The 12,755-nt window shown below is 37.7% G+C and overlaps 1 protein-coding gene across 2 annotated transcripts in view; it reads right to left on the bottom strand.

Moving 5' to 3' along the window:
• Positions 1–12,376, bottom strand: part of LOC127421736 (roundabout homolog 2-like) — a 94,475-nt gene extending 82,099 nt beyond the window's left edge. For both annotated transcript variants that reach the window (XM_051664805.1, XM_051664806.1), the window contains exons 1-2: positions 11,549–12,376; positions 102–428 (exon numbers count right to left, since the gene is read on the bottom strand). In XM_051664805.1, coding sequence (XP_051520765.1) covers positions 102–428; positions 11,549–11,609 — 388 coding nt within the window. In that variant the 5' untranslated portion in view covers positions 11,610–12,376. The remainder of the gene's footprint in view (positions 1–101; positions 429–11,548) is intronic.
• Between the last annotated feature and the right edge of the window lie 379 nt (positions 12,377–12,755).

The following is a 12,755-nucleotide window of genomic DNA, read 5'->3' as shown; positions in this document are numbered from 1 at the left end:
AAACCTCAGGCCATGTCTGAGAGGGAGAGATTACTTTTATTTCAGTTGTGTTCCATCCAGATGTATACGGAAAAAGGTGGAATTCATCAAAATGGACTTACCGGCTACTTCCAGTGAGGCGTTTCGGCTAACAGCCTCTCCTAGGTAATTGCGGGCCACACAAGTGTAAACACCCTCATCAGGCTTGCTGCGGCGTCCATGCACGATGCGCAGGAAAAAAAGAGAGCCGCTAGGCAGCAGCATGCGGTGGGAGCGAGGGTCATCCTTATCGGTTTCAACATGCTCACCATCTTTGTACCACTCCACCGTGGGCATGGGACGACCCTCTGCCTTGCAGTTCAAAGTGGCCGGCTCACCCTTTGACACGATCAGATCAGAGGGATTCTCCACTATCCTGGGGGAAACATCCTCTAAACGTGGGCGAGACCCTGTGTGGAATCAACAGTAAAGATTAGCAGGGTCTGGGAGATAATAGTTCACCCAAAAATTATATTTCTCTCATAAAAATGTAACTCCTTTTACACTATAAATCTTGACATTGCAGTCTCTAGGCACCATCATGATTTCAAGCTTGATGCATACACAGAGCACTAGGATGCATTTGCATTTTTGGGTGAACTATCCCTTTAAATAATTGCGTGGAACCACTTGACATGACATTTTTAACAAAATCTAACATGTATATACAGTAGTACAAAATATTCAGTAACAGGGATGACTGGGGTACTGGTGAAACATAACATTTAAGCACACAACACTCTAAAACTACACTACTAGCCAGTATCAGTCAAAAGATTCAATGAGGGAAGAGAGACTTCTAATGGCCAGTGGGAAAAGAGCTGGGATGGACCTCTGAAAGGTTGATGACTCAGCACCTATTAAGCTTTCAGCCCCGAGAGCTATACGAAATCAGTGAAAAGTTCAAATAAGCTGACATTAAGGCTGAGGCTAGCATGGCTGCTGCTGGTGAATAAGCCTCCAAACTTCAACGCCCATTAGTGCTGAATTCTGCTCCAGCCCGAGCTATGGAATGAACAGAGAGGGTTTCTTATATGTTCGCAAGGGCTTTTAAGATGTGGAGTACATACATTACAATGCACTGCAGTGGCTTTGTTTTGAGTTTTACTTGATGTTAAAAGGGTGGAAAATTTCATGGTTGATAAGGTGTGTGTGTATGTGTGTGTGTGGGCAGGTTTAAGTGGTTTATGAGGACATTTTTTAGGCTACAAACTGGTAATTACAAGGGTATTATGCTATAAATGTGGTTTATGTTGCTAGTGTCCCCATAATTCAAATCGCTTAAAAAACATACTAAACAATGTTTTATTGAAAATGTAAAAATGCAGAATGTTTTTTGTGAGGGTTAGCTTTAGGGGTAGGGTTAGGGTTAGGGGATAGAATCTATAGTTTGTACAGTATAAAAATCATTATGTCTATGGAGAGTCCTCATAATGATAACTGCACCAACGTGTGTGTGTGTGTGTGTGTGTGTGTGTGTGTGTGTGTGTGTGTGTGTGTGTGTGTGTGAACGCATGTACTTAGCTATAGTTTGGGGACAATCCTGTCCCCCAAAAGTGAGCTTAAAAACCTATTAATAAAATCTACTGAAATACACTCAATTATCACTTTATTAGGAACACCTGTACACCTAATTATTCATGCGATTATCTAATCAGCCAATCGTGTGGCAGCAGTGCAATGCATAAAACCATGCAGATACGGGTCAGGAGCTTCAGTTAATGTTCACATCAACCATCAGAATGGGGAAAAAATTTGATCTCGACCGTGGCATGATTGTTGGTGCCAGACGGGCTAGTTTGAATATTTCTGTAACTGCTGATCTCCTGGGATTTTCACACACAACAGTCTCTAGAGTTTACTCAAAATGGTGCCAAAAACATCCAGTGAGCGGCAGTTCTGCAGAGGGAAACTCCTTGTTGATGAGAGAGATCAACGGAGAATGGCCAGACTGGTTCGAGCTGACAGAAAGGCTATGGTAATTCAGAAAACCGCTCTGTACAATTGCAGTGAGCAGAATAGCATCTCAGAATGCACAACACATCTGTAGAGCCGAGGAGGGCGGGGCCGGGCTGGAATGTCGCACGCCCGGTCCCCAATCAGCCTGATGGGGCGCGAGGGATAAAGGCAGCCGGGGACGACAGTTCGAGAGAGAGAGAATTACAGGCAGCTGTACTGTGTGTGTTTATGGTTGTGTGTTTTTGTTTAAGTTGTTCATTAAATTATTATTTAAGTTCTCAAGCCGATTCTCGCCTCCTCCTTTTCCCTCTAACCCCCTTACAACGTCGAACCTTGAGGCGGATGGACTACAACAGCAGAAGACCATGTCAGGCACTTTATTAGGACCATAGGTTTCATAATAAAGTGCTCAGTGAGATTATAAAGCAATTATTTAGGGATGCACCGATGTATCGGCTACCAATATTTGACAGCCAATTACTGACCAAATTAAAACCATGGGCATATTGGTAATAAACATGAAAATGCCAATATGAAAAACCAATGGTTTTTTACAATTAATTTGTAACACACTTTGTAAAAACTCTGTGAATTCAAATGCACAATCCAGAACTAATAAAAGCCACAGCATCTAGAAGGGTTGGCACGTCTAAGAACATGTAATTATTAATTTTTATTCTTTCTCATTGTCACGTTAATGCAGAAAAAAATGCCATAAACGGACGTGAGAGTTACCTATAGGCTACATCATAAGGGAAACCATCCAAAACGCTTTGAAACCAGCAGACTTTGACTTCTGAGATATCGAAAATTATATATATTGGAACCTATTTATTGTTAGAACAGTAAAAATGCTTTTGATCCTCTTTATAAAAAATGTTATGCATTTCTTAGTAAAACAGTGATCTGATGACAAAATAAGGTAAGTGGCAAAATATCGGTATCATTATCAGCCTATGGTTTTTTTAAAATCGGTATCAAATCGGCCAAACATTTTCATATTGATGCATCTCTACAATTATTTATTTGGATGTGGAGTGGGGAAGGGTCGAGGATTGCCTTCATCATGGGGACCAAATGTTCCCACAAGGACAGTAAACAGTAAACCGACATTGTGGAGAGCAGTCAATGATCCCCACAAGGGAAACGGCTTAAAAACATAATAAATGATGTCTTTATGAAAATGTAAGGTTTGTGTGAGGGTTAGGTTTAGGGGTAGGGTAAAGGGATAGAAAATATCTCAGTTAACAATGTCAAATGTAAATGCCAAAGTCATCAATGTTACGTAATATCTTAGCTAACAATGTCAATGTAAAGTCCCCACCATGATAAAAAAACAAAACAAAGATTTTGTGTGAAAGAGAATTAAATAATAGCCCTACATATGGAATATACAGCTTTTTTGATTAAAGCTTAATTTGTCTGAAAGCCCTTTGGTGGAAAAAACAGCCCTTAGAGAGCGCAAAGTGTATTTTCTTGGTGGAACAAAATCCAATGGCATTGCTAATGACTTTCATAAAAACTCAGTAATGAACACCTCAATAGTTCATCAGCCTCCTGCTGCACATTACACTCCACATAAGTATGTTTCTACACTCAGGATTATACCTCCCCACTACTCAGAGGCACCATCATTTTAAAAGTTAAGGCAAGCTAATTGGTCCTTGTGAGAGAGTGAAAGAAACTAATAAAAGCCTGCCCTTTTCAATCCCATCACGGATGAAAAGAGCAAGCCATCCCGATTTAAAAGGATAATTATCAGTCAGGGATTTACGTTGTACACAGTCGCTGCTTCCTTTAGAATGTGTGATTGAGAAGTATAAAAGCACATTACTAGGTTTGTATAAAATGTAATACAAAAATCTTGAGAGAAAGAAAGTGACATAAGGGCAAACGTGATCCAAATTATTCCCAAAGCATAATCATGAGAAAACACTCAAATTCTCTTCAAGGTTCTGTCAAGTAGTCAAAGTGTCGTTAAATATTTACACACATAACTCACAAGAGAAATATGTGTGATCCTAATTTTCACAGTATGTCTCAGTGGTAGATTCCCTGACTGGTGAAAAAATAAAAAGTGTTTTCCTGGGTTTCGGATGAATTTAACATTTTACTGCATAGAAATTTCATGCACTGAAATGATCAAATTCATGACATGTTGTTTGTGAACCTGTATATGTGGAAATTTTGACATACATACAGTATCAGAGTAAAAGAGACCTGTGAGAGATACAACAGCAGATGCAATATGCCAGTGAATTAATATTCCGTTTCTTCAGCATCGACTTATACTCAGAGGGTCACAGCAAAGAATTTTACATTTATGCATTTGGCAGATGTTTTTATCCTCAGCGGCTTACAGTGCATTCAAGGTACACATTTTAGCAGTTTATGTGTTCCCTGGGTACCAAACCACTGACCTTGGCATTGCAACATGATCACAGAAAATTGACATGTCGCTTCCAAAATTCATGTACCCTGAAATGAACTCTGTTCAGCCAAATTACTGAACGCCATCCCCCATCAAGCATTTTTGCATCAATTCAAGCTTTTACGGGTTTTCGAGTTGCGGGTTCTGGTCCTGTTGGAACCACGAAGTAATCACTATAACATGAACAATGGAGAGCATGATTCAGAGGTTGCATTTTTGCTCTAAATTAAAACAAATTCAGCATTGACGGTTAGGTTTAGGGTTGGGGATCATTTAATATTAAAAATACAATTTGCTTTTGGAGCCAATCAATGGACATTTCACCCAGAAACTGGAGCTAACACATGCCAATATGTTCAACAACACTTTCAGCTTCAGCCACTGGGGGCAGTAGTTCAAATTTCGGTAAGCACAGACTGATTTCAGCAGCAAAACTTCTGACCTACTGTTGCCGTATTTGCAGTGCGATCAATCTGGGCATTGCTAGTGCCATGCTCTACAGCTGAGCTACAGGAACCCAAAGACAGACAGACACAATTTCACAGGGAAGCAGACACTATTTTATAGCTCCTTTTTCTTTAGTGCAAACAAATCAATTTAATTAACTAAAACAATGATCTCGGTTAACCAGTTTTACGATTATTTGTAAATTTTCTTATTATGCAAAAGCACTGATATCACAATTGAATGTGTTAGTGGATGCATTTCTTAAGGATATGGATGCTAAGCGCAGCCCTACAATAGGAAAACTGATAAATACACATCAAATAAATAGGAAGTATATAATAAGAGAAGCACCAACAGCACTACAGTGCTTATGCACATCCAGATGCAGAATGACGCACTTTAATGTAAGCGGAGTGCTTAGAGTCACTTCAAAAATGCATAACCATAACGGTTTGTCTGAATCAGCTCCCTAGATCCCTATGCCATGAATTAGTACAGTGATACAGTGAACACGAATTCGGGCACTGGCAAGGGTGTTCATCCAATAAACATTTGGACACTTATGACTCAAACACCTGAGACATGATTATAAGCTCGCACATTAAAACACAACTTGATATTAATCAACAACATTGCATTTTCGTTGTAGATATTCAAACGTACAGTGTTATTATGAAAGATAAATGACATAAATAAAGAAATAAAATTATGAAGGAGTGTATTTTTAACTTTCTTCTACCAACTTTAATATTTAAAAGATTGTTTCCCTTTCATGGTCATCATGGATAAAAGAGAAAATAAGAGAACATTTTAAAGAGAAAATAAGGTATAAGCAACGTGCAGCTCATAGAGACAGAGAACAAACCACACTTACCGAAAGCAGACAACAACATACACAGCTTGATGATGCACAAATCCGAAGGCAGGGATCTCAAGACTTCGAAGTTTCAAACTTAGTTTAACTTGACACAGCAACCTTAAAACGGTTTGTGTATGATGCAATGCAACCGAGATTCTCCAAAAGCGTCCGTCTGACGCAGGTGTACATTGACACGTCCTTAAACAAGCCCTTATAATAAATCTCGGACTAACTGACAAATTAAATTGCAAAATGGATTGCTGTGAACTGTAGACCAATAATAGGCTTATGTTCAGTAATATGGAAATAAACAATATATTGCATCCTAAAGTCACTTTTTGTATTGTCTTTTAATGCTTAACTTGTGTGCCCAAATAATGTAATATATTGTAATTTTTTATAATAATAATAATAATAACATATATATATATATATATATAATTTATAATATTTAAATATAACTATTTATAATTATTTAATCATTATATATTGGGGGGCCTGGGTAGCTCAGCGAGTATTGACGCTGACTACCACCCCTGGAGTCGCGAGTTTGAATCCAGGGTGTGCTGAGTGACTCCAGCCAGGTCTCTTAAGCAACAGAATTGGCCCGGTTGCTAGGGAGGGTAGAGTCACATGGGGTAACCTCCTCGTGGTCACGATTAGTGGTTCTCGCTCTCAATGGGGTGCGTGGTAAGTTGTGCATGGATCGCGGAAAGTAGCATGAGCCTCCACATGCGGAGTCTCCGCGGTGTCATGCACAACCAGCCACATGATAAGATGCGCGGATTGACGGTCTCAGAAGCGGAGGCAACTGAGACTTGTCCTCCACCACCCAGATTGAGGTGAGTAACCGCGCTACCACGAGGACCTACTAAGTAGTTCCAGTTCTTGACCGCATAACGGTTCCATATCACTTTGCCAAATTATTTCAGTTATTTAAAAGAGCCCTACAGGCTACCACAACAAAATAACCTAATAAGACATACACATTGGCTAAGTAAACCACATAAGAATGATAAACAATCATTTATTTTAATATCTGTGGAAAGCACCCTCGCATGCCCTGTTTCTCTCTCTCTAAGGGATGAAAACCTGAAAATGTCTTGTGATAAAACCCTGAAAGATGTCTTGTGGTGTGGTAACCCTGGTATAAGTGATGAATTGACTTATAATTGAATTATTAAAAAATAATGCATTATTTTTTTAATAATTTAAAGGTCCGTCGGCAATTATTCCTTACGTATTTTTGCCAATTTGGTTTTTGACCAGTATAATAATTGAATTAACCGTGTTAATAGTGAAACTGTATAATCACGACATTCCTATGTGTGACTGCATGACTGCCACTGATACCAATGAATTTACTAAAGACAATAATTAACAAATTTAAATATAGATATTGTGAGATACTATGACTGATTAATGAAGCATATTTTGCTGCTAAAGTTATGTCATAAAAATGTGATTTGCTCTTCAGAGTACAACAAATCAAGTGTCTTCTTCTGAAATACTGCTGAAGGGAGTTATATTTAGCGCTGGTCTACGAGCTATGCCATTATTTAATGCGTTACATTAATTAATATTTACAAATATTAGACATGCTTCACCCTCTTTTCCTTAGGGCTTAAATGTACCATTGTAAATGCTAATACGTTATGAAAACAGTGACCAGGCAGAGCACGCCCAGCCGTATTTTCAAAGCTGTTTGCTTCAAACACATTAAAATAACATGAGCCTCAACCTGGCTCCCTGGATTCAGTAATGATCTAATGCTTTTTTTGCTAATGGGTGCATACCAGTGTATGCTGATCAAAGAATAAGGTAAAACAGATGTTTATGAAAGAGATCAGCAATGTTGTGTTATCCACTGGTATGAATGCTTGACCCATAATTATGCCAAAGTACAGTGCTTTTTACATCACCACAAAAAGTATTCTTATCTACTAACTCTGACAGCTTAGATCTCTGCTGGCTTTTGTCACCATTTCAGAACCATTATCTCAGTCAGCCCCATTCAACCTCTTAGCTGGTAATTTGCCCTAACATGACTGCATCCACTGAGTAACACAAACTGCACGGCTTTTGTTGTCAGTTCTAAGCTTCAGACCTATTCCATTAATGACAGTTATGGGAGATTTTGTGGTCTGCAATTCAAATATACTGTATACACAAACACACCCACATACACACTATTTAAGGAACAAACACATTTACTTATGAAAATTAAAGCTGGGTCGATTATTTGCTAGTGAAAAGCAATAAGCCAAATGAATCATTGCTCTACAAAGTAGCAATGATATGATTTTGTCACTGTAAATGGTGTAAACATTTAAATATGTATTAAAATAATCGGTGTGACACTGGATTAAAAGAGTTTCATTTAATCCATTCACACTATATGAAATTATATTACTCTTGGAGAAAGCAATGATGCTGATTACAAATCTGTTTTATATTAACTATTTCATCTGTGGCCATCATGGTGAAAGTAGCAAAACCTTAAAAAACAATTTGAGAATCCATCCTTCTAACCGATCCGCCTGTGGTACAGACGTCTCTTAGCAACCAGAATATGAAGTCTGCAATTATCTTGTATTATCTATCATCTTTCACATTATACAGTGTTTTAACTCAGAACTTTTTCTAAACCACAGCATGCTTTTCATATTCAGCTGACAGTCAAATCGATAAACCCACTGCATATTAATACAGGCATTTCTCTATTTTAAGCCCCCTTTCAGAATGTTCATTCTGTGCATCCCCACAATGGGGTGACAATGGGGTGACGGATGCATAACTTATAAAGTCTGTTTCTAAAGCTTGCTGTGTACAGCAGCCGCTGTCTCCTTTAATGCAGAAGGCCATTAAGCTAGTCTCAGCAGGGGGACACATCATGCAGACCTCATGCAGATTGATGATACAGCAGTTGCATCCCTCCTTGCACCTGCCAAACATATTAGATCAGCCTCTTACAGGTCAATTCACCAGTAAGCCCACTGCAGAATATAGGCGACCATGAAAACAGTTCTTGTGTCAATTTTGTTTTCTGTTCCTGCTCACACAGTAACAAATGGTATCGTGACCAGCCCTAAAACACTAACAAATAAACAAATCTAAAATAAATAAACTAATAAATAGCATTTCTTGTCATAACATAATCTACTACCTTCTTTTCTACGAGTAGAACTTGAACTGGTACGTTTGGTATTGGTAACTGTTATTGTACTTTTTTGTATTGTAAATTGCAGCATATAGGAGATCATGGATCAATTTTCTTGGTAACACTTTACAATAAGATTCCATTCGTTAACATTAGTTAATGCATTAGGTATCATGAACTATCAATGAACGATATATTTGTAGCACTTTATTTTACAGTACTGTTCCACATTTACGTACTATATAATTACAAAAACTATAGTACTAACCCTAAACCTAACCCTAACCTTAACCCATATTAAGTACATGTAGTTACCTAATTATATTAGTCAGTATTTTCTTGGGTAAATACACTGTAAATATACTGAAAGTACACGTACTGTAAAATTAAGTGCAACCGTTATATTTTTTACAGCATTTAAAAATCTTTGTTAACCCTCCTATTGCACTCAGATTCTGCAAACAACTTTTGCATTCGCGGGTCAATTTTGTCCCGGTGGAATTCAAGCTTATAAATAATTCATAACCCGATGGTTTTCATCTAAAGCTATATTGTAAGTCATTAATACGTTTTTATATGTTCATACATGTAAAAAGATTTATATTTTTGGCATGTTTACTGGCAAATATAAAAGTTATTAATATGACTTTTCAAAATATGCATAAACTACAGCAAAACCACTGTGATACATGTGAAGACATCTTTTTTTGAAGACATCAACAATTCTGTGAAATTCTCTCTAAATATAACATAATATACAATTTATATTAACATCTAATGTGAGAATTACTAGTAATTGGAATTAATTTCCTATTTCTCATAATTGCTCAATACAACTTGGTTGTCAAAAGTTATGAAACCAACTTATTCTTTTTCAACTAAACATAAAAACAACACAAGTACACAACATTATTACTTCTTTACTATGTTTTTAAGCAAAATCTATTCTATTTGCTTGCATTAACTGCCGAATGTTGATGCATGAGTATGCTTTAAGATGGTTTGGCATCAGATGGGTGCAGAGTAACGTGGACAATTTCCTCTTTCAAATCTTCTATAGACTAATGTGTGCATTACTCTCGCCACACCCCCTTTAGACAATAGTACCTTAGATTTAGTTTATTTGTTATATTTGTTACATCTGTCATGTCTGTTTTGAACAGGAATGTGTGTGTGTGTGTGTGTGTGTGTGTGTGTGTGTGTATGTGGGCAGGTTTAAATGGTTTACAAGGACTTTTTTTTAGGTTACAAACCGGTAATTACAAGGGTATAATGCTATAAATGTGGTTTATGAGGACATTTCTAGTGTCCCCATAATTCAAATCGCTTAAAAACATACTAAACGATGTTTTATTGAAAATGTAAAAATGCAGAATGTTTTTTGTGAGGGTTAGGTTTAGGGGTAGGGTCAGGGGATAGAATCTATAGTTCGCATAGTATAAAAATCATTATGTCTATGGAGAGTCCTCATATTGATAGCTGCACCAACATGTATGTGTGTGTGTGTGTGTGTGTGTGTGTGTGTGTGTGTGTGTGTGTGTGTGTGTGTGTTTCTGTGTGTGACTGTATGTGCATGTGTGTGTGCATGTTTGTAAAAAAAGATGCAGTCCCAGTGAGAGACAAGAAAGTGTGTGAGAGAGTATAGGAAAGAGGCTAAATGTAAGTGAAGTGTTTATAGCCTAAGTAAAAATTTAATTCATTGATGTACAAAAAAATCTACATAATTTAATTGATAGTTCATGTTAGTTCATAGTGCATTAACTAATGTTAACCTATACAACTTTTTATTTAAAAAATGTATTGCTTTATGTTGAAATTAACATTAACCATGATGAATAAATGCTGTAAAAGTATTGTTCGTTGTTAATTCATGTTAACTAATGTTCTTAACTAATGTTAACAAATTGAATCTTATTGTAAAGTGTTACCAAGTAGTTTTAATAAGTATAGCAACTCAGAGTAAAAATGGGTATTATGGCCAGTTTTAAGCAGATTTTCTGAGAATGCACATTGAAAACTGTCATAAAAACCTAAAAATAAATAAACAAAATAAATAAATAGTATTTCTTATCATAACATAGTCTAATATTCCCTTTACTATTCTATATTGTTGCTATTGGTATTGGTACCTGTAATTATACTTATCTTGTAGCCTATCATTGTTACCCAATAAAGTAATGAAGCTCAATATTCTCTCTTACCCTTTCATAGGTGCCTGAACGTAAATATTTAAAAACACAGATGTCTTGTGTTATATCTATTCACAGCATACCGATGTCAGCATCATCTATTGTTCATTTATAAAGTATGAGCGATGATGACCTTTTAAATGTTTAAATAGAAAACCTTTTCTTATCATCGTCTCCCGCGGCTGTTATGGCACAACCCAGATGTGACCTGATGTGACTCAACATTAGTAGTATATTGAGGATTTTCTAGTGCAAAAATAAATGGATTGTTGAGAATTTGTTGCATGTTCCATAAATTGTATTAAGAATTGCATTACATACAGCAAGCGAAACATTGGAGGCACATAATTGGTTGCCATCTGGCTCTTTACAGTGAACAAAGATAAACAGCATGACTTTGACAGTCAAACATATTTGCACGCGCAGTACATCGACCCAACATCGCGCGCGTCAGCGGATCAATAAACGAGTATTTTTTAACTTACCAAAAGAGCCGTAGATGTTGGAGAGCATCAGTAATAGCGTTCCTATGACAGCAAAAGCCATTGGTCCGTCTTCCAACGATAAATGCGCTTTTATTTACGACATAAGTATACTATGGTTTTTAAACTAAAGGCAAAGATCACCACAACATATATGAAACGTATCAGGAGAGGAAAAATGAGAACAAGAGATAAACAATTTACACTACACTTCAACTGCTCTCTTAAATATATCCACAGCGATACATTACAATAAAGTCTCAGTAACGCCTCTGAAATGCGCGAGACTTTGTATATGGTGTCGCATGACGACTCTGTTCTGTTGTCTAACTAGTTTTGTGCGCTCACTCCATCACTCATTCTGCTAGGATGTGACTCCGCTGAAGATGCGCTGACTGCGGTCCATAGAGTTCATAGGCTGTTTCATCCATTGAGCTCATTGGCGTATGAATACGACGCTTGACTGTGCGCGTGTGCCGCTCACAGCAGCGATCTGCAGAATGAAGTGCGAGGACTTTCTCAGTGCGTCCACTAGGCCAGGACGTATTTCTCCCGCGGCACCAAACAAATCTTAAAGCGACAGTTTACTGTGGCGCGTATTTAATATTATGGCATTTCCTTCGCGAGTCGAAAGTTATATCAGTTATGATGATTTTCATTGGTTAGATCAGTGGGTTTCAAACTTTTTTTTTCTTTTTTTTTCTTTTTTATTTTACCCCTTTTTCACCCAATTTGGAATGCCCAATTCCCAGTGCGCTTTTAAGTCCTCGTGGTCGCGTAGTGAATCGCCTCAATCCAGGTGGCGGAGGATGAATGTCAGTTGCCCCTGCATCTGAGACCATCAACCCGCGGATCTTATCACGTGGCATGTTGAGCGCGTTCAACTCACCACACGCCCCACCGACAACTTACCACATTATAGCGACCACGAGGAGGTTACCCCATGTGACTCTACCCTCCCTAGCAACCGGGCCAATTTGGTTGCTTAGGAGACCTGGCTGGAGTCACTCAGCACATCCATTTTCAAACTTTTTGATGCCAAGGAAGGACACTTAAATATGATGATCCCCTTTTGAGGGACCCCCTTCCTAAAATGTAATGGCAATTTAAAGGGAAACATTGTAGTTGGCAATATTTAAAAAATTAAAGGGATAGTTTACCCAAAAATTAAAATTCTCTCATCATTTACTCACCCTCATGCCATCCCAGA

The sequence above is a fragment of the Myxocyprinus asiaticus genome, chromosome 31, assembly GCF_019703515.2.
Source record: "Myxocyprinus asiaticus isolate MX2 ecotype Aquarium Trade chromosome 31, UBuf_Myxa_2, whole genome shotgun sequence".
In the NCBI taxonomy this organism is placed as follows: Eukaryota; Metazoa; Chordata; class Actinopteri; order Cypriniformes; family Catostomidae; genus Myxocyprinus; species Myxocyprinus asiaticus.
The sequence above is the reverse complement of the archived record's forward strand: the minus strand, read 5'-3'. Positions and strand labels throughout refer to the sequence as shown.